Source organism: Nycticebus coucang, chromosome 3 (genome assembly GCF_027406575.1).
Source record: "Nycticebus coucang isolate mNycCou1 chromosome 3, mNycCou1.pri, whole genome shotgun sequence".
Taxonomy (NCBI): domain Eukaryota; kingdom Metazoa; phylum Chordata; class Mammalia; order Primates; family Lorisidae; genus Nycticebus; species Nycticebus coucang.
Genome location: NC_069782.1, coordinates 92,873,336 through 92,896,572, shown reverse-complemented (window position 1 = coordinate 92,896,572; position 23,237 = coordinate 92,873,336). Strand labels below are relative to the sequence as shown.

Below are 23,237 nucleotides of genomic sequence, written 5' to 3'. Positions count from 1 at the left end.
CCCAGAGTGACAGAGCAAAGAAAAAAAGAAAATAGAGATACAGTTACTGAGATATATTTGTACAATTTCGGAATACTACGATATACTGACACTTGTAAAAAGCGAATTACTAAAACTTTATTTTTCTTTTTTTTTTATTAAATCATAACTGTATACATTGATATGATCATGGGGCATCATACACTCGCTTCATAAACCATTTGACACATTTTTATCACAGTGGTTAACATAGCCTTTCCAGCGTTATCTCAGTTACTGTGCCAAAACATTTACATTCTACATTTACTAAGTTTCGCAAATACCCCTGTAATATGCACCACAGGTGTGATCCCACCGATCCCCTTCCCTCTACCCACCCACCCCCCTTTCCCACTTCCCCCTATTGTTAAGTTGTAGCTGGGTTATAGCTTTCATGTGAGAGTCCCAAATTAGTTTCATAGTAGGGCTGTGTACATTGGGTACTTTTTCTTCCATTCTTGGGATACTTTACTAAGAAGAATATGTTCCAGCTCCATCCATGTAAACATGAAAGAGGTAAAGTCTCCATCTTTCTTTAAGGCTGCATAGTATTCCATGGTATACATATACCACAATTTATTAATCCATTCGTGGATCGATGGGCACTTGGGCTTTTTCCATGACTTAGCAATTATGAATTGGGCTGCAATAAACATTCTGGTACAAATATCTTTGTTATGTTGTGATTTTTGGTCTTCTGGGTATATGCCCAGCAGAGGAATTACAGGATTGAATGGCAGATCTATTTTTAGATCTCTGCGTGTTCTCCATATATCTTTCCAAAAGGAATGTATTAATTTGCATTCCCACCAGCAGTGCAGAAGTGTTCCCTTTTCTCCACATCCACGCCAACATCTCTGGTCTTGAGATTTTGTGATATAGGCTAGTCTCACTGGAGTTAGATGATATCTCAAAGTAGTTTTGATTTGCATTTCTCTGATGATTAAAGATGATGAGCATTTTTTCATATGTCTGAAGGCCGTGCGCCTGTCTTCTTCAGAGAAGTTTCTCTTAAAACTTTATTTTTCCAAGTTTATAATGTTGGTGTGGCACAGCATTATTATTTGTTGACATGTAGAAATGTTCATACATCCTTTTTTGCTGCTGAATGTAGAATAAACAGTAAGGAAGTCTACTGAGTTTTTAATTCCCACCACCATGAAAACTATTAGTGAAGGGACTATATATGGAAAAGAAATAACTGACTCATAGACTTTGCTCTTTTCCTTCTAAAACATCCCTTGCTCTTACGTGCATATTAAGTGTCTCTATTAAGGCTTCCATACCCACTGACTATTTCTCAACTCTCTGTAAGTGACACTAAGAAAATTCTTTTTTTTTTTTTTTTTTTTTTTGGTTGCAGTTTGGTTGGGGCCGGGCTTGAACCCACCACCCCCGGTATATGGGGCCGGCGCCCTACCGACTGAGCCACAGGCGCCGCCCCGACACTAAGAAAATTCTAAATGTTAGATCTCTTCTGTAGTAACCACATGGCATAGACAGCTTAAGGTAGCAAGTCAAATTGCCTTTTGCCCACACCAGCATTCCTACCTCTGTGTAGTTTGAGGAAACGATCTTGGTATCTCTTCTCTGTTCAGTTTAAAGATAGGTTTCAGGCCTCATCTCAGACCCTAGATATAGTTGAGTTAAAATTTATCACTTATTTATACCAGTAAAATAAAATGTAAATAAAAGCAACCAGAAGATAATAAATAGGTTTTATTAATTGCTAACAAGCACAGGTTTATTTGGAGAGACTGTTCCAAGATTCAGAGCCAACCAACAGAACCGTAAGAATCAAAGTCATCACCAAGAAGGGGTTGTCACTTACCTTATGCCTCAACAGCGAGTCCATAACATGATCTAAAGTGGCCCTTCAATAAACCTATCTGTAAAAAGAGAAGAAGAAACCAAAGTAAAAGGTGGCAATAATCACCCCAGCATACGAATTCTTGGTGTGGAGACCCGTGTTGATGCTTCTTGTTCTCCAGTGTAATATGTCCTGTTACCATTCTCTTGCCTATGTTGAAAAGCATATACACAGAAACTTACCCTTCATTTTCAAGATGATTTACTAAGAAGGACCATAAGTTAACAGCAGCAGCAAGGAGAGCGCCTAATATACTTTTTCCTATTGAACACACCTTCCAAGTCAGTTATTTAAGATTTTGCCTCTTGGGGCGGTGCCTGTAGCTCAGTGGTTAGGGCGCCAGCCACATACACCGAGGCTAGTGGCTTCGAACCCAGCCTAGACTATCTAAAAATAACAATGACGACTGCAACAAAAAATATATATATATAGCCAGGCATTGTGGTAGGCGCCTGTAGTCCCAGCTACTTGGGAGACTGAGGCAGGAGAATAGCTTTTTTTTTTTTTTTTATTGTTGGGGATTCATTGAGGAGAATAGCTTAAGCCCAAGAGTTCAAGGTTGCTGTGAGCTGTGACGCCATGACACTCTACCCAGGGCAACAGCTTGAGACTCTATCTCAAAAAAAAAAAAAAAAAAAGGGCGGCTCCTGTGGCTCAGTGAGTAGGGTGCCGGCCCCATATACCAAGGGTGGTGGGTTCAAACCCAGCCCCAGCCAAACTGCAACAACAACAACAACAAAAAAAAAATAGCCAGGCGTTGTGGCGGGCACCTGTAGTCCCAGCTACTCTGGAGGCTGAGATAAGAGAATCGCTTAAGCCCAAGAGCTGGAAGTTGCTGTGAGCTGTGACGCCACAGCACTCTACCGAGGGTGATAAAATAAGACTCTGTCTCTACAAAAAAAAAAATTTACCTCTTGTACTCTTGGTAAGCCAAAAATCTTTTTTTTTTTTTTTTTTTTTTTTTTTTGTAGAGACAGAGTTTCACTTTATTGCCCTCCGGTAGAGTGCCATGGCGTCACACGGCTCACAGCATCCTCCAACTCCTGGGTTTAGGCGATTCTCCTGCCTCAGCCTCCCGAGTAGCTGGGACCACAGGCGCCCGCCACAACGCCCGGCTATTTTTTGGTTGCAGTTTGGCCGGGGCTGGGTTTGAACCCGCCACCCTCGGCATATGGGTCGGGCGCCCTACTCACTGAGCCACAGGCGCCGCCCGGTAAGCCAAAAATCTTAAAAAAGCAAAAATTTGGCTCAGCGCCTATAGCTCAGAAGCTAGGACGCCAGCCACAGACACCAGAGCTGGCAGGTTTGAACCCAGCCAGTCCTGCCAAACAACAATAATTACAACAAAAAAAATCTGGGCATTGTGGTGGTCACCTATGGTCCTAGCACTTGGGAGGCTGAGGCAAGAGAATCACTTAAACTCAAGAGTTTGAGGGCGGGGCGGCACCTGTGGCTCAGTCGGTAAGGCGCCGGCCCCATATGCAGAGGGTGGCAGGTTCAAACCCCGTCCCGGCCAAACTGCAACCAAAAAATAGCCGGGCGTTGTGGCGGGCGCCTGTAGTCCCAGCTACTCGGGAGGCTGAGGCAAGAGAATCGCTTAAGCCCAGGAGTTGGAGGTTGCTGTGAGCTGTGTGAGGCCACGGCACTCTACCGAGGGCCATAAAGTGAGACTCTGTCTCTACAAAAAAAAAAAAAAAAAAGAGTTTGAGGGCGGCGCCTATGGCTCAGTCGGTAAGGCGCCGGCCCCATATACCGAGGGTGGCGGGTTCAAGCCTGGCCCCAGCCAAACTGCAACCAAAAAATAGCCGGCGTTGTGGCGGGCGCCTGTAGTCCCAGCTACTCGGGAGGCTGAGGCAAGAGAGTCTCTTAAGCCCAGGAGTTGGAGGTTGCTGTGAGCTGTGTGAGGCCACGGCACTCTACCGAGGGCCATAAAGTGAGACTCTGTCTCTACAAAAAAAAAAGAGTTTGAATTACATCTGTGGTGCATCTTACAAGGGTACATGTGAAACTTAATAAATGTAGAATGTAAATGTCTTAACGCAATAACTAAGAAAATGCCAGGAAGGCTATGTTAACCAGTGTGATGAAAATGTGTCAAACTGGGTGGCGCCTGTGGCTCAAGGGGTAGAGTGCCAGTCCCATATGTCAGAGGTGGCGGGTTCAAACCCAGCCCCGGCCAAAAAAAAACCCAAAAAAAAAAAGAAAATGTGTCAAACTGTTTATAAAACCAGTGTATGGTGCCCCATGATCGCATTAATGTATACAGCTATGATTTAATAATAATAATAATAATAAAAAGAGGGTGGCGCCTGTGGCTGAAGGAGTAGGGCACTGGTCCCATATGCCGGAGGTGGCGGGTTCAAACCCAGCCCTGGCCAAAAAATAAAAAAAAAAAAAAAGAGGGGCAGCGCCTGTGGCTCAGTCGGTAAGGCACCGGCCCCATATACCTAGGGTGGCGGGTTCAAACCTGGCCCCAGCCAAACTGCAACCAAAAAATAGCCAGGCGTTGTGGCAGGTGCCTCTAGTCCCAGCTACTTGGGAGGCTGAGGCAAGAGAATCGCTTAAGCCCAAGAGTTGGAGGTTGCTGTGAGTTGTGTGATGCCATGGCACTCTACTGAGGGCCAAAAAGTGAGACTCTGTCTCTACAAAAAAAAAATAAAAAAGAGTTTGAGGTTGCTGTGAGCTGTGATGTTACAGCACTCTACCAAGGGCGACATAATGAGACTGTCTCAAAAAAAAAATTTTAAAAGACAAAGTTTATTTTTTTAGTTTATATCTGCAAGCCATCATTGTCTACAATAGTGGGGCGTGAGGCTGTGTTTCAGTACTGTGAAAGAGTACTTTGTTTACTTTCTGCACAGTATGGGACTTGTATATATTAATAGCACATTATTATTGTTGGTCTATTTTTCCCCAAAACACTGTTGGAATAATATCCCTAAAATCCAAAGAACTTTTAAAAATAGAGGGTTGGAAAAAAGATAAAATATTCTATAGGAAAATAAGCAAAAGATTAAGTATACCTTTTAAGAGAGTTTTTACTTTTTAAATCATGGTAATGTTCTACATGTTTTTTAAAAATAATGTCAAATCAAAGGATAGAATGGGATAAGGGGGCTCAAACTGAAACAAATAATTCACAGAAATATTCTTTATACATGCAAAAAAGATGCTTCATTTTAGTCATAAAGAAAAAGGCAAATTAAAGTTACACTGAAATATTATTTCTAACCCATCAGACTGACAAAATTCAAAAGCTAGAAAATACACTGTATTGGCTTGGTGCTTATAGCTCAAGCAAGCAGCTAGGGCACCAGCCACATACACCAGAGCTGGCAGGTTTGAATCCAGCCCAGGCCTGCCAAACAACAGCAACAACTACAACCAAAAAATAGCTGGGTGTTGTGGCAAGCGCCTGTAGTCCCTGAGGCTGAGGCAAGAGAATCACTTAAGCCCAAGAGTTGGAGGTTGCTGTGAGCTGTGACAGCATAGCACTCTACCCAGGGCAACAGCCCGAGACTCTGTCTCAAAAAAAAAAAAAAGAAAGAAAGAAAATACACTGTATTGAGGCTGCGTGTGGTGGCTCACACCTATAATCCTAGCACTCTGGGAGGCTGAGACAGGTATATTACTTGAGCCCAGGAGTTCAAGACCACCCTGAGCCAGAGCAAGACCCTGTCTCTAAAAATAGCCAGGCATTTTGCTGGGCACCTATAGTCCCAGCTACTCAGGAGACTTGAGGTCAGAGGATTGCTTGAACCCAAGAGTTTGAGGTTGCTGTGAGCTATGACAGCACAGCACTCTACCAAGGGTAACAAAGTGAAACCCTGTCTCAAAAAAAAAAAAATTCACACAGGATTTTAATAATCTAGCTAGCTGATAGATTATTAGATTTTAATAATCGAGCTAATAATCTAGCTCCTGCTAGATTAATAAACTATGGTGCAGCTACGCACTGTGGCACTACACAGCTGTAAAACCATGAAAAAGGATGAGGACGATCTGTATAAATTAATGTGGAATGATTTCCAGAAGATAATTTTGAGTGAAAAAAACAAAGAGGAAGAGATATCTCCTTTTGTGTGGGGGAAAAAAAGAGAAATTAAAAAAGATGCATAAATCTGCTTACTTCTATGAATAGAATGCAGGAGGATAAAAACACAGTGAAATTGGTTACCAACAAGAGATGGGGAGGGAGGCACAGGGTAAAGAAAGCGACATTTCTCTAAGGATACCTTTTATGAGAGTTTTTACTTTTTAAAACATGGTAATGTTCTACATGTTTTTTTAAAATAACATCAAATCAAAAATAAAAAAATAAAAATAACATCAAATCAAAGGATAGAATGGGACTAGAGGGCTCAAAATGAAACACGTGAACCCAGTCTTTTCCTAAGCAAAATGAGGTCTCAAGGAGGGTAAACCAGAGAACTAAGATAACGTACTGAACACAGTATTGGATTACATGAGAGAGCAGCAAACCAACCCTGAATTCTTTCATTGGATTTTTTGGTAGAGTTAGAGGTGAAGCAATTCTGAAACTAGATGTATTACAAAATTGAGTAAATAAATACATGTATCAATATTTTTGGAAGCTAAGCTCTCTGTAGAAGGAACACACGAATAAGGAAATGGGGAAAGGCAAGAAGAATCCAGGGAAGGTGGGTTGGTATTAGAAGTATTGCTATCAGCTCGATTTCTAAAATAAGCCTGTGTATGAACATGTTTGTGTGCATTTATGGATGTAAGAGCGTGTGTGTGTGACATGCATACTTCCTGCCTCTGTTCACTGATAGGACCCAGCGGCATAGATCTTGGTCTAAGAGCATTCCATGCTGAAAGGAACCAGGTATCCTTGGAGAAATGGCTGAGTCCAGGGCATAGCTGAGCCTAGCACATAAAGAATAGTCAAAAAAACGTGAAGGCTGGGCGGCGCCTGTGGCTCAAGGAGTAGGGTGCCGGTCCCATATGCCAGAGGTGGCAGGTTCAAACCCAGCCCCGGCCAAAAAAGAAACAAAACAAACAAAAAAAAACATGAAGGCATGTCCAAGGACCCAATAGCTACCAGCCTGAAGGGGATCCCACTGGCAAAAATTAGGACATTTTAAGCACCATATTAATCAAGGGCTATTTACAGAATAATAAAAGATTGATTTGAAAAAAGATGTACATTCTTATTGATAATAAATACATTTTAAAATAATAAATGGGAGAAGGGGTGAGCTGTTGTTTATGGTTGGAATGGCCAGGGCTGACTGGTAAATGTGAAAGATTTGCTGGATTGGAAAGTCATCAATCACAGGATGAGTTGCTTCGGTTGAGCATTATGCATGGACATTAAATCCGGAATCAGAGGGTGGAGACTTCGATGAGGAGCAGAATACTTACATGCTCTTAAATTGTCTATCCACAAACTGCTTGTTAGATGCAAAGAAAAATAACTACTATGCAGTGAAGAAATAGGACAACATTTTGATCACATGATCAAAATTAATGTCACCAGTGAACCAGCAGATGGACATGATGTGCCCTGCATGTGATACCTGGAGAAGGATACAACATAATATATGTAATAATTTACCTAGAAATGCATAGTCTGAATTTAATCATAAGAAATATCAGAGAATTCCAAAATAAGAAATCACTCTATTAAAAAGGGATAGAAGATGACTGTATTTTCAAAAATGTCCATTAACAGGCGGCACCTGTTGCTCAAGGAGTAGGGTGCCAGCCCCATATACCGACACGTGGTAGGTTCAAACCCGGCCCTGGCCAAAAACTGCAACAACAAAAAAAAAAATGTCCATTAACAAATGTCAAAAAAAGACTGAGGAAATATTCCAGAGTAAAGAACCCCAAAATGATATAACCATTAACTCCACCTGAGAGGGGAGAATTTATTTGAAGCACATTATTTGGTAATTGACAAAATTGGAATATCAACAATAGATTAGATGGCAGCATTGTAACAGTCTTACCGAAGTTGGTAACTGGACTGTGGTTACATAAGAGAATATAGGGATTCTCAAGAAAGATGCACTCAGTATTCAGAGGTAAAAAGCCATGATAAATGTAAATTGCTCCCAAATAGTCCAGGAAAATAAAATGTAAATGGAACAAAATGTTAACAATATTATGCATCTGGGTAAAGGACATACAGGTGCTTTTGGGCTATTTTTTTTTTTTTTTTTTGTAGAGACAGAGTCTCACTGTACCGCCCTCGGTAGAGTGCCGTGGCGTCTCACGGCTCACAGCAACCTCTAACTCTTGGGCTTCCGCGATTCTCCTGTCTCAGCCTCCCGAGCAGCTGGGACTACAGGCGCCCGCCACAACGCCCGGCTATTTTTTTTGTTGCAGTTTGGCCGGGGCTGGGTTTGAACCCGCCACCCTCGGCATATGGGTCGGGCGCCCTACTCACTGAGTCACAGGCGCCGCCCGCTTTTGGGCTATTTTTATTTCTGTAGCTTTTGTCTGAATTTGAAGTTCTTTCCAAATAAAATATATTTTAGGCAGGCTAATAATTGAAAATCTGAGATTATATTAGGAAACATTGTTAGGTGAAATAAATCAGACACAAAAGGACAAATACTGCATGATTTCACTTACGTGAGATACCTAGAATAGGCAAATTCATCGAGACAAAGAATTAGAATAGCAGTTACCAGGGGCTAGAGGTAAAGGAGTTAGTTGCTTCTGTTGGGGTGTTAGAAAAGTTCTAAATACGGTTAGAGGTGATAGTTACACAACATTATGAATGTACTTGTCACTCAATTGTGCATTTAAAAATTGTTAAAGTAGTAAATTTTATGTTATATATATTTTACATATTAAAAAAGTATCTTGGGAATGTTTATTGGATTCTCTATAATTCTTTAAATATAAGCTCCCATCGCCAACCACGAGGGAGCGTCTGCACCACGCACCCACACCGCGGAGGAGAGGTGATAAGTAGGATGCTTCTGTAATACATTTGGATATTGTCAGCTAAGTTGACTTCTGAACTATGGGGTTCCTCCAAATGTTGGCTGAAATTTGTCGTCGTTCATCCCAAGGCTCATCTGCAAAGTCTACAGTTCATAGTGTAGCTACTGTATTGGCTATTGGAAGAAAGAGATTCTGAAGATAGGGAGATTCAGCCATCGGTCTTTGACATTTCCTGTGGTCTGTTTCAATCTAGATGCAAAGAACATGGAAAAATCAAGTGCTCAAGTGGTTTAAATCTGTTTTGGATGTTTCTATTCACAGACTACAATATTTTTCCAATTAAAATCCTCAGTTGTCATGCAAAAAAGGTGGTTAAGCTCCTCATGATCACCAACTTTAATTGGAAATGCTTAGTATTATATCGAGTATCAAGTATCACTGAATACTTTTTGTTTTAATCAAGGTACAGGAAAAATAAATTTTATATGTTGAAAAAATAAATAAGTATAAGCTCCCTTTGTTTTAAACAATTTTTTGAAGGTTCCGCTTATAACAGATTATGTAGTATTTGTCATCCATCTCACTTAGTTTTTAAAAACCAATTTTTAAAAAACTGATACTCACCGTGGGCAAAGGCCTGAGCTTTTTTCAGCATCTGAGTTTTCTACTTGTCAAAGCAAAGAATTCTTCAGAATACTTCACTTCATTCATCAACTAGCTCTTCTCTTAGAGACAGGACACTAGTACTTTTGCTTCACAGAAATATTTCATAAACATAAGCCTTTCTTTTTCTCACAAAGATCACACCAGGAGGGATGAGGAAAACAGATGTTGCTTGTAAGGCGTCTAATAGATGTGTTTCCATTGTAAGCTGATCTGACTCTGAATTTGGCATCTACTCCGTTCACTGTGTGGACTGAGCATCTGAGTCTCGTGGTTTGGCAGAAAGTCACTGTTAACCTCTGACTATTACCTGAAAACTCAGTGATAAAATACTCTTACTAAACCTCTAGAGAGAGTGATTTCACAGTCCAAGCAAATGTCTTCAAAATACATCATTCTAGTAACCATACTAGTTTTATTCTTTGGCTGGGAATACTTATTTATTTCATCTAATACAGAACATTCCCCACATCTGACTGGGAAAAGTCTGTGTGGTCAGAATGGTAGAAGAGGAAGGACGTAAATCTCTTACAATGCTCTCTACAGGTCCACAGCTTCTCAATTAACCTTCAGCCCCCTCATGCTGCCCAGGGCCGAGGGGAAGGCCCAGAAGTCTGGTTACAGACCGTTTCTCATTATCATCCTTGGTCAGAGTATTTGAGTACTGCTGCAGCAGCTCAAGTTTCCCCTGAGGGGAAAGTAGCCCAGATTCTTCTGCTCTTGACCTATCTTACTTGCAAATACACTTTTTTTCTTTTTCCTTTTTTTTACAGTTTATTGCAGTATAATTGACAAATAGTAAACTATACATATTTAGAGTTTATTAATTTTATAAATTTGGGACATATGTTTATTCTCGTAAAACCATCTCTATGGACATATATACCACTCCCAGGGCCTTTTGTAATCCTGCCTTCCTTCTTTCCTGTTTGAGACTATGACAAATAAAGCTGCTGTGAACATTTATTTATAAGTGTTTGTGTGGGTATTTGCTTTCCTTTTCCTAGTGTAAATACCTAGAAATAGAATGGGGTCATTTGGTAGATGTATGCTTAACTTTTTTTTTTTCTTTTGAGACAGAGTCTTACTTTGTCACCCTTGATAGAGTACTGTGGCGTCATAACTCACAGAAACCTCAAATTCTTGGGCTCAAGCGATTCTCTTGCCTCAGCCTCCCAAGTAGCTGGGACTACAGGCGCCCACCACAACACCCAGCTATTTTTTAGAGATGTCTTGCTCTAGCTCAGGCTGTTCTCAAACCTGTGAGCTCAGGCTATCCATCCACCTCAGCCTCCCAGAGTGCTGGGATTACAGCTATTCTTAGTTTTTTAAGACACTATAAATAGTTATTCCAAGTGGTCTTATTATTTCACCATCCCGCAATCGGAGAGTTCCAATGAACCATGCTCTTGCCAACACTTACTATGGTCAGTCTTTTTAATTCTAGTGGCTCTGATGGGTATAACAGTGATATCTGATTGGTATTTTAATTTGTATTAATGAATACTGATGTTAAACATCTTCTTGTGAATTCATTAATGAATACTGATGTTCAACATCTTTTCATGTGCTGTTTGGCACCCTTCTTCTTTACTAAAATGTTTAATACTTTTGCCAATTTTTTGTTGTGGTGTTCTCTTATTATTGAGAAATAAAAATGTTTAATTTTAACAAGGTCAAATTATTTTTTTCCTATAAAAGTTAATTCTCTTGGCTTGGCATCTGTAGCTCAAGTGGCTAGGGCACCAGCCACGTACACCAAAACTGGCGGGTTCAAATCCAGCCCAGGCCTGCCAAACAACAATGACAACTACAAGCAAAACATGGCCAGGCATTGTGGTAGGTACCTATAGTCCCAACTGCTTGGGAGGCTGAGGTAAGAGAATCGCTTACGCCCAGGAGTTTGAAATTGCTGTGAGCTGTGTTAGTCATAGCACTCTACCCAAGGTGACAGCTTGAGACTCTGTCTCAAAAAAAAAAAAAAACAATTGATACTCTTTATGTTTTATGGATCTTTAGCAAACCCAAGATTGCTAAGATTTTCTCCTCTGTTTTCTTATAAGAGTTGTATAGTTTTATCTCTTAGTCTTACATTTATGTTTCATTTCCAGTGAATTTTTGTATATGGTAAAGATTGAAGTGGGTTTTTTCCCCCTCATATGTGGCATCTATTTATTCTAATATAATTTGTTAGAAAGAGTATTCTTTCCCCATTGAATTGATTGGCTGGCTTTGTCAAAAATCAATGGGCATATAGAAATAGGTTTACTTCTGCACTCTGTAGAGTTCCTTTTTTATATACTAATGCTATAATGTCTTGATTATCCTCCTTCTGTAATAAGTTTTAAAATCAGGTAGTAAAAATCCCCTGGCTTTAGTCTTCTTTTTCAAATTTGTATTTTAACTAATCTAGTTACTTTGCATTTTCATACAAATTTTAGAAGTCGCTTATCAGTTTCTAGAACTGCCTGCTAGAATTTTTTTTTTTTGAGACAGAGTCTCACTATGTCACCCTCAGTAGAGTGCTGTGGTGCCAGATCCCACACCAACCTCAAACTCTTGGGCTTAAACAATTCTCTTGCCTCAGCCTCCCGAGTAGCTGGAAGTACAGGCGCCCGCCACAGCACCCGGCTATTTTTTTGTTGCAGTTGTCATTGTTGCTTAGCTGGCCTGGGCCGGGTTTGAACCTGCCAACTTCAGTGCCTGTAGCTGGCACCGTAACCAGCTGTGCTACAGGTACTATGCCTGCCTGCTAGAATTTTGATTGATGTTTCACTGAATCGACAGAAAAATTTCTGCAGAGCTGATAAGATATTGAATCTTCTGACCTTTGCAAGCTTTATGTTTTTCCATTTATTTAGGTTTTCTTTTATTATTTATTTCCTTTAATTATTGATTATTTCTCAGCATTATTTTGTTCTTTTTTTTAAGCTTAGTTGTCTTTTTTTTTTTTGTAGAGACAGAGTCTCACTTTATGGCCCTCAGTAGAGTGCCGTGGCCTCACACAGCTCACAGCAACCTCCAACTCCTGGGCTTAAGCGATTCTCTTGCCTCAGCCTCCCGAGAAGCTGGGACTACAGGCGCCCGCCACAACGCCCGGCTATTTTTGGTTGCAGTTTGGCCGGGGCTGGGTTTGAACCCGCCACCCTCGGTATATGGGGCCGGCGCCCTACCAACTGAGCCACAGGCGCCGCCCGTTTAGTTGTCATTTTTTCCTTTTTTTTTTTTTTTATTAAATCATAGCTGTGTACATTAATGCAATCATGGGGCACCATACACTGGTTTTATATACAATTTGAAATATTTTCATCAAACTGGTTAACATAGCGTTCCTGGCATTTTCTTATTGTGTTAAGACATTTATATTTTACATTTAGTGAGTTTCACTTGTAAGGTGCACTGTAGGTGTGGTCCTGCCAATTACCCTCCCTTCACCCATCCTCATCTTTCCCCTCCCCTCCCCTCCCTTTCCCCTTTTCCCATATTCTTAGGTTATAATTGGGTTATTGCTTTCATATGAAAGCTATAAATTAGTTTCATAGTAGGGCTGAGTACATTGGATACTTTTTTATTTTTTTTATTACTTATTATTTTGTCACCCTTGGTAGAGTGCCATGGCGTCACACAGCTCACAGCAACCTCCAGCTCTTGGGCTTAGGTGATTCTGTGCCTCAGCCTCCCGAGTAGCTGGGACTACAGGCGCCCGCCACAACGCCCAGCTATCTTTTGTTCTTTTCAGTACACAGGTCTTACAGAACTTTTGTCAGATTTATTCATAGTCATTTCACATATTTAATGCTATAGGTAAACTTTTTCTTTTTGAGACAGAGTCTCACTTTATCGCCCACGGTAGAGTGCCGTGGCATCACACAGCTCACAGCAACCTCCAGCTTTTTGTGGGTGGGGGGCTCAGGCCATTCTCTTGCCTCAGCCTCCTGAGTAGCTGGGACTACAGGCACCCACCACAATTCCTGGCTATTTTTGTTGTTGTTGTTGCAGTTTGGCCCGGGCTGGGTTTGAACCCACCACCCTCGGTATATGGGGCCAGCGCTCTACTCACTGAACCACAGGCACCGCCTTAGGTGAACATTTTTAATATTTTCTAATAGTTTATCGCTATTTTCTAATAGTTTATTGCTAGTATATACAATTGCAACACACATACGCATTACTAGTATAGATATCCAATTGATTTTTCAAATGTGCAACTTTGCTAAACTCAGTTCTAGTAACTGTTTACTAGAGTCTATAGAATTTTCTACGTAGACTGGGGTTTCTCAACATTGGTCTTATTGACATTGAACAATGTTTAGCAGCATCCCTGGCCTCTACCCACTAAATGCAAGTATCACCCCCACCCCTAGTTGTGATAACCGTAACATCTGCAGACATTGTCAAATGTTCTGTGCCAGGGCAGAACTGCCCACTGTTAAAAACCACAGATGCAGGGCGGCGCCTGTGGCTCAGTCGGTAAGGCGCCGGCCCCATATACCGAGGGTGGCGGGTTCAAACCCCACCCCGGCCAAATTGCAACCAAAAAAAAATAGCCGGGCGTTGTGGCGGGCGCCTGTAGTCCCAGCCACTCGGGAGGCTGAGGCAAGAGAATCGCTTAAGCCCAGGAATTGGAGGTTGCTGTGAGCTGTGTGAGGCCACGGCACTCTACCGAGGGCCATAAAGTGAGACTCTGTCTCTACCAAAAAAAAAAAAAAAAAAACCACAGATGCAGACAATCATGCCATTTCCAAATAGTGACAGTTTTACCTTTTTCCATCATGATCCCTTTTATTTCTTTTGTTTACCCTATAACATTGGCTAGAGTCTCCAGTATGGTGTTTAAGAGCCAACACTCTTGCCTTGTTCTTTTTTTTTAGACAGATTCTCACTATGTTGCCCTCAGTAGAGTGCTGTGACGTCACAGCTCACAGCAACCTGCAACTCTTGGGCTTAAGTGATTCTTTTACCTCAGCATCCCAAATAGCTGGGACTACAGCTACCTGCCACATCACCCACCTATTTTTTGTTATAGATGTCATTGTTGTTTAGCTGGCCTGGGCCGGGTTCGAACCCGCCAGCCTTGTTGTGTGTAGCTGACGCCGTAACCACTGTGCTACAGGCACCAAGCCTCTTGGCTTGTTCTGAATCCTAGGAGGAAAACCTTCCATTATCCACCATAAGAATATTAATGATAAGTTTTTTGTAAGTGTCCTGTATTAAGTTGAGAAAGTTCCCCTCGGGCGGCACCTGTGGCCCAGTCGGTAGGGCGCCGGCCCCATATGCAGAGGGTGGCGGGTTCAAACCCGGCCCCAGCCGAACTGCAACAAAAAAATGACCGGGTGTTGTGGCGGGCGCCTGTGGTCCCAGCTGCTCGGGAGGCTGAGGCAAGAGAATCGCTTAAGTCCAGGAGTTGGAGGTTGCTGTGAGCTGTGTGATACCACGGCACTCTACCGAGGGCCATAAAGTGGAACTCTGTCTCTACAAAAAAAAAAGAGAAAGTTCCCCTCTATTTCTAGTTAGCTGAAAGTTTTTTATTAAGATTGGATGTTGGGGGCAGTGCCTATGGCTCAGCGAGTAGGGCGCCACCCCCATATACCGAGGGTGGCAGGTTCAAAGCCGGCCCCTGCCAAACTGCAACAGAAAAATAGCCAGGCATTGTGGCGGGCACCTGTAGTCCCAGCTACTCAGGAGGCTGAGGCAAAAGAATCGCCGAAGCCCAGGAGTTGGAGGTTGCTGTGAGCTGTGTGATGCCACAGCACTCTACCAAGGGCGATAAAGTGAGACTCTGCCTCTATAAAAAAAAATAAAAAATAAAAAGATTGGATGTTGGATTTTGTTAGATGCTTTTTCTGCATCTATTAAGATGATCATAGGACTTTCTTAGTTAATCTGATAAATTACATTGATTAATTTTTTTTTATTATTAAATCATAGCTGTGTACATTAATGCAATCATGGGCACCATACGCTGGTTTTATAGACCATTTGACATATTTTCTTTTTTTTTTTTTTTTTTGTAGAGACAGAGTCTCACTTTATGGCCTTCGGTAGAGTGCCGTGGCCTCACACAGCTCACAGCAACCTCCAACTCCTGGGCTTACGCGATTCTCTTGCCTCAGTCTCCCGAGTAGCTGGGACTACAGGCGCCCGCCACAACGCCCGGCTATTTTTTTGTTGTTGCAGTTTGGCCAGGGCCGGGTTTGAACCTGCCACCCTCAGCATATGGGGCTAGCGCCCTACTCACTGAGCCACAGGTGCCGCCCCATTTGACATATTTTCATCACACTGGTTAACATAGCCTTCCTGGTATTTTCTTAGTTACTGTGTTAAGACATTTATAGCCTACATTTAGTAAGTTTCACATGTACCCTTATAAGATGCAGTGTAGATGTGATCCCACCAATCACCCTCCTACATTGATTAATTTTTGAATGTTACACTAAGCTTGCATCCCTGGAATAAACCCCAGTTTATTGTGATTTAATACCTGTTCAACTATACAGATGGTGCCTTAAAAGATGTTATCTTATGTATTACTTGTCAAAGTTGTATTGAAGATACTGTTACTGGTCAAGGGTACCTAATCATGCTGTGAACATGTATTTTACCTACAATTTAGACATTTTTGGGGAATGATCAATTTTACTTCCAACAAGATCACCTAAAATGTGTATACATTTTTTTTTTTAGACTCCTGATACTGTTCGATTTGACTTGCTAAAATTTTCTTTAGAATATTTGTATGTATGTATTCATGAGGAACACAGTCTGTATTTTTCTGATTTTGGTGTCAGAGTCATGCTAGCCTCAAAGAATGGATTGGGGCTCACCACCCGTAGCACAGTAGTTACCGTGCCAGCCACATACACCGAAATTGGCGTGTTCAAACCCAGCCCGGGCCAGCTAACCAACAATGACAACTGCAACAAAAAATAGCCAGGCATTGTGGAGGGCGCCTGTAGTCCCAGCTACTTGAGAGGCTGAGGCAAGAGAATGACTTAAGCCCAAGAATTAGAGGTTGCTGTGAGCTGGGACATCACAGCACTCTACCAAGGATGACATAGTGAGACTCTGTCTCAAAAAAAAAAAAAAAATGTATTGGGAAATATTCCCTTCTTTTCTCTTTTCTGAGGTTTTTGTATGGCATTATTCTTAATTTTTTCCTTAAACATTGGGTAGAATTTGTCAGTGACACCATTTAGACCTGGAAATTTCTACATGGAAAACGTTTTAATTACAAAGTCAATATATTTGATAGACACAGTGCTATCCAAGTTTCCTGTTTCTTCCTGAGTAAGTTTTGATAGTGTGTAACTCAAAGAATTTGTCCTGTTCATCTAACTTGCCAAATGTATTGGCTTAGGTTGTTGATACTGTTTCCTAATTACTCTTTTAATATGTGTTGATTCTATAGTCATTCCCAATATTGATAATTTGTATCTTTTCTAACTTTTTTTTCTTATCAGTATGACTAGAAATTTGTTCATTTGGGCCTATTTATACTCCAAAACCCCATCTTCTCACCTCACTGATACTGTTCAGGATCTGCCTAGGTTGTCCTTCATCTGTTATGGCCTGGTCACTCTCTCTACACAGAAAACTAGAGCAATTTTAAGTTTTACCTCATTTGTTTCCCCTCTTTCATTGATCCTTTATGGCTAATGTACAGTATTTGAAAAACATTGTTTCATTTATCTTGTCTTTGTTGTTTCTTGAGGAAAAGTCAGTCTGGTTCCTTGGTCAGAAGCAGAAGTCCTCAACACTGTTTTTACCTTTTCATAATTTATTTTGATGTCAAGCTGGTCCATTGGGCTTAACTCAGAAATTATTTCACTGTTACTTCTGGTAATGAAAGAGAGATGTAAAGCCCTTCATAACGTTTTATCTCTCAAAGTTGTGTTTGGAGAGACGTCTAGATAATAGAATTTTGTCCAAATAGCAATATACTAGGAATAATAACCTGGAAGGACCCAGAGGGAAGAGGGACAACTAATGAATTCTTAGCTGCGAAAACCCAAAGGAATACAGGGTGCTGCAAATGTCACCCCTCAAGTCACCATACATAGGGAAAATGGGACATTGTAGTCAAATGTACCTTTATTTATAAAATATTCATTACAAAATTTTACAAATTTTTGTCATATATGAATATCGTGGCCAACAGATAGAGGCTATTTTGTACATTTTTGTAATGAATATTTTGTAAATAAAGGTACATTTAGTCACAGTTTCACATTTTCCCTACAGAAAATTGGGGGATGACTTTTGGGGCACCCTGTATTATTTGGCCAGTCTTTCTTTCTTATAACCTGTTAATCTCAAAGTGAAAGGAAAGCATGGTAGGTTAGGCTTAGAAAGACCAGACGAACTTGATGGCAAGTTGTCATGTCCGAAATTGAGCTAGTTAGAAAAATATTAGGGGAAGTTCATGAAGTTTGGGAAGACCTCATGCCTGAGACTTACCACTTTCTATCAAGACTAAAGAAAACCCAGCAGTGACTCATACCTGTAATCCTAGCAAACTGGGAGGCCAAGGCAGATGGATAGCTTGAGTTTAGGAATTCAAGACCAGCCTGAGCAAGAGTTTCTACTAAAAATAGAAAAACTAGACCAGAGGCAGTGCCTCACGCCTCTAATCCTAGCACTCTGCGAGGCTGAGGCGAGTGGATCACCTGAGCTCTCAAGTTCAAGACCAGCCTGAGCAAAAGTGATACCCTGTTTCTACTAAAAATAGAAAAACTGAGGCAAAAAGATCACTTGAGCCAAGAGTTGGAGATTGCTGTGAGCTATGATGCCACGGTGCTCTACCCAGGGTGACAGCTTGAGACTCTGTCTCAAAAAATAAAAATAAAATAAAATAAAATAACCGGGGAGCAGTGCCTGTGGCTCAGTGAGCAGGGCGCCGGCCCCATATACCGAGGTTGGCGGGTTCAAACCCGGCCCTGGCCAAACTGCAACAAAAAAAATAGCCGGGCGTTGTGGCGGGCGCCTGTAGTCCCAGCTACTGGGGAGGCTGAGGCAGGAGAATTGCCTAAGCCCAGGAGTTGAAGTTTGCTGTGAGCTATGTGACGCCATGGCACTCTACCGAGGGCAATAAAGTGAAACTCTGTCTCTACCAAAAAAAAAAAAAAGAACACTAAAATAAAATAACCGGGCATTGTGGCAATCACCTGTAATCCCAGCTACTCAGGAGGCTGAGGCAGGACAATTGCTCAAGCCCAAGAGTTAAAGGGTGAAGGCCAGGTGCAGTGGCTCACCCCTGTAATCCTAGCACTCTGGGAGGCCGAAGTGGGTGGATTGCTTGAGCTCATGGGTTCTAGACCAGCCTGAGCAAGAAAAAGACCTCGTCTCTAAAAATAGCTGAACCTGTGGGAGGCTGAGGCAAGGGAATCGCTTGAGCCCAAGAGTCTGAGGTTGCAGTGAGCTATGACACCAGAGTACTCTACCAAGGGTGACAAAGTGAGACTTTGTCTCAAAAAAAAAGCGGGGGGCGGGGGGGCGTCACCTGTGGCTCAGCGAGTAGGACGCCGGCCCCATATACCGAGGGTGGTGGGTTCAAGCCCAGCCCCAGCCAAATCGCAACAACAAAATAGCCAGATGTTGTGGCGGGCGCCTGTAGTCCCAGCTACTAGGGAGGCTGAGGCAAGAGAATCGCCTAAGCCCAAGGATTTGGAGGTTGCTGTGAGCTATGATGCCATTGCACTCTACCGGGGGTTAACAAGTGAGACTCTGTCTCAAAAAAAAAAAAAGAAAGAAAGACAATAAGAAAAACAAAGTAGACTATTAGAAAGAGGTGCTTAGACCGTATTTTGGTCTGATCAAATATGGCATTCTGATGCCATTACACGATGCTCATATTCTTCTTTTTCGCGTGTTCTAGGTTTTCTGTCTCAACTGGTCTCTGACAAGCCTCTGACAGAATGCATTCGTGCTGGCCACTATGCAGCAAGTGTCATAATTAGACGGACTGGCTGCACCTTTCCTGAGAAACCTGATTTCCACTGATGGAAGAGCTGCGAGCCCAAGCCCAGGAGTACAGACACTGCCCACTGATTACTGCTTCCTGAGAATTCCCATATTAAAAAAGAAGAAAACTATCTATCATCTTTTCCTACTACAGTAACATTCGGTCTTAATATAGAGGGGTTGGTAATGTTCACAGAATCTTTATTATCTCAAGAAACCTAAAAATGACATTTATTTCCATAGCTTGATAGTGCCACTTAAATGTCAATTAAGAATATAACATTTCAATAGAAATTTTTATTTCATTTTCAATTACTTTGTAAATTCAGGTGTATTTAGTAAATTAGTTTTTTTACATTTCTGCTTTGAACGCAGATGTAATTTAATATAATAGATTTTTTAAATGAATTAATCTAAACACATTTATACAAACATAACTATTTAATTGAGGAGCGTGTGTGTACATAAGACACATACATAAATATACAACATAGGTACATTATAAATAGTCGAATAAGGTACAGAAATATTTATCTTGCCAAATTAACCCAAATAATTTCTTCAATGTGCACTCAAACATATAATGAACTTTAAATAATTTAAATAATGTGCCAAATTTTAAGTTACATTTCAATATCTAAATCATAATCTTATACTTACTTATGGAACTCTATAATTTGATACAAATAAAAACTTGTCATATAGGAATTTTTTCTGTTTTTTCTCTGTAATCAACAAACTAAGGCGGAAACATCATTATTTAGTAGTGGGCCCTGAGATGATATCTGATTTGTTGGTGGAATTAGGAGGAACAACAACATAATATAGTGAGAAATAAAGGCCAGGTGCAGTGGCTCACGCCTGTAATCCCAGCACTCTGGGAGGCCCAGGTGGGTGGAGCTGGGCTCACCGGTTTGAGACCAGCCTGAGCAAGAGCAAGACCCCATCTCTAAAAAAGAGCTGGGCACAGTTGCGGGCATCTGTAGTCCCAGCTACTTGGGAGGCTGAGGCAGGAGAATCACTTGAACCCAGGAGTTTGAGGTTGCTGTGAGCGATGATAGCACGGCACTCTTCTGAAGGCAACAAAGTGACAAAGTGAGACTATCTCAAAAAAAAGAAAAAGAAAAAAATACTGGAGAAGTATATGTCTCTTTTTTTTTTTTTTTAGACAGAGTCTCACTTATTAACCCTCAGTAGAGTGCTGTGGCATCACAGCCCACAGCAACCTCAAACTCTTGGGCTTAAGTGATTCTGTTGCCTCTGCCTCCCAAGTAGCTGGGACTACAGGCACCTGCCACAACGTCCAGCTATTTTTTGTTGCAGTTGTCATTGCTGTTTAGCTGGCCCAGCCGGGTTTGAACCCACCAACCTGGGTGTGTGTGGCCGGCGCCATAACCCCTGAGCTAGGGGCACAGCCGAGATATGTGTCTTTTGTCTTTCATTAATGGCATACTTTTTTAGTACTTTCTCTTGGTAAAAGACAAAGTGAAGAATAATGACTAGTCTCGCTGACTAGTCAATCCTCGCTCAGGAAACCTGCTCTAGCTGTTAGGCATTCTTCTCTGTTGCCTAAATTTTTTCATCTTACCATGGAGAATTTTATAGCATCTTGGTTTAACAGGCATTTGAGACAGGACACATAGTTTGGGGGAAGAATCATGCACTTGTCAAGAACACTTAAGTCTGACTCCAGATAAGAGTATAATCCTTTAATTCTATCATATATAATTCACAAGGTGTAAATGCTGTAGCAGTGACATCCTTAAAGTATAATTCTAGTGTGGACTAGTGATTTTAACAAGGTTGCCTACATGCAGGGGAAGGAGGTTCTTACCTAAGAGGTGAGCCAGAAAGGGTGAGGCCTTTTGTGTGTCACAGCTGAGCAAATGAAGGAGGCACAGGAAACTAAGGGCCAGGCCTGGCTCATCTGGAGAATTGGACTATTAGGTCAGCCTAGTTTCAGCAGGCAATCAAACTCTCCAGAAAACTGCTTCTGTGGAGTAATAATAAAAGTGGTATCAAGCATTCTAGATGCCAGAATATTAATACACCAGAGTAGCAGAGGAGGAAAAAGAGCAAGAATGGTTATTGTGTTTTCTTCTAGTTCTTAGACTTACCTTTAACAACTGTTTCATTTCTCTAAAAGAATCAAAAGGTAAGACTTTCGTCTTAGATCAAGTGAGAAGGCCAGATGTGGTGGCTCACACCTGTAATCCCAGCACTCTGGGAGGCCAAGGTGGGTGGATTGCCTGAGCTGAGGCGTTCAAGACCAGCCTGAACAAGAGTAAGACCCCATCTCTAAAAATAGCCGGGTGTTATGGCGGGCACCTATAGTCCTAGCTACTTGGGAGGCTGAGGCCAGAAGGTCTCTTGAGGCCAGGAGTTTGAGGTTGTTGTGAGCTATAATGCCACAGCACTATACCGGAGGCAGCAGAGTGACACTTTGTGTAAAAAATAATAAAATAGATCAGAGAGAGGGAAATAAATTCTCTATTTTGAAGTCCAAATGATCTTGTCTGATACCTATTATTTGTACCCAGTTTTATGAAGCAAGTATACTTTTCACCCTTTCAAAACATGAAGATACATAATATAATGATTGCTTCTGACAATACACAAGCCTAAAAAGGAAGCATGTGTTTGGCTGACAGTCTAAAAATACCATTAGTGTTAAAATATAAAAATGTGCACTGACTCATTTCTGTTATCCTATCACTCTGAGAAAACACATCTGTTTAATATTTCTACTGAATAAAAGAGGCTTATCATGTAAACAATTCTTTAGCATTTGATGATACTTCTAGGTTCAAGTCTTTGGTCTTGTGCCCCATGGGGCAAGTTCTTGAATTGCTCTGAGCCCTGGTTTTCTCAACTGTAAAACAAGGAGAATATGCCCACCCATCCCCAGTGAGAGAATGGCGAGAGAATCTAAGTGAAAACATTTTATAAATACAAATGCTCCTCAACTTACAAAGGTGTTCTATTCCAATAAACCCATTATAAACTGAAAATGTGCTAAATCAAAAGTACATTTTCAACTTCAATGTGCTTATCTGGATATAACCCCATCTTAAGTTGGGAGCATACCGAATGCATATGGCTTTCACACCATCATGAGTCTTTTTTTTTTTGAGACAGAGCCTAAAGCTGTTGCCCTGGGTAGAGTGCAGTGGCATCACAGCTCACAGCAACCTTCAACTCCTGGGCTTAAGCGATTCTCTTGCCTCAGCCTCCCGAGTAGCTGAGGCTACAGGCACCCACCATAACGCCTGGCTATTTTTTGGTTGTAGTTGTCATTGTTTGGCAGGCCCGGGCTGGATTTGAACCCACCAGCCCTGGTGTATGTGGCTGGTGCCTTAGCCGCTTGAGCTACAGCTCCGCTTGAGGCCAAGCCAACCATCATAAGTCTTTTTTTTTTTTGGCCAGGGCTGGGTTTGAACCCGCCACCTCCGGCATATGGGACCGGTGCCCTACTCCTTGAGCCACAGGCGCTGCCCCACCATCATAAGTCTTAAAGTTGAACCATCATAAACTGAGGACCGTCTGTAGAAAAATTAATGTAAATATAAAACAGTTTAAAAAAACAAAACTAGACTTGGCGCTTATAGCTCAGTGGTTAGGGCGCCGGCCACATATTCTGGGGCTGGTGAGTTTGAGCCTAGCCCAGGCCTGCCAAACAACAATGACAACTGCAACAACAACAACAAAAATAGCTGGGTGTTGTAGCGGACATCTGTAGTCCCAGCTACTTGGGAGGCTGAGGCAAGAGAATCAAGAGTTAAACCCAAGAGTTTGAGGTTGC

At 41.6% G+C, this 23,237-nt stretch overlaps 1 protein-coding gene across 2 annotated transcripts in view; it reads left to right on the top strand.

The window, feature by feature from the left end:
- The window catches only part of ADK (adenosine kinase), a 599,854-nt gene extending 580,125 nt beyond the window's left edge, over positions 1-19,729 (top strand). For both annotated transcript variants that reach the window (XM_053586052.1, XM_053586053.1), the window contains exon 11: positions 19,350-19,729. In XM_053586052.1, coding sequence (XP_053442027.1) covers positions 19,350-19,474 — 125 coding nt within the window. In that variant the 3' untranslated portion in view covers positions 19,475-19,729. The remainder of the gene's footprint in view (positions 1-19,349) is intronic.
- Positions 19,730-23,237: the final 3,508 nt, after the last annotated feature.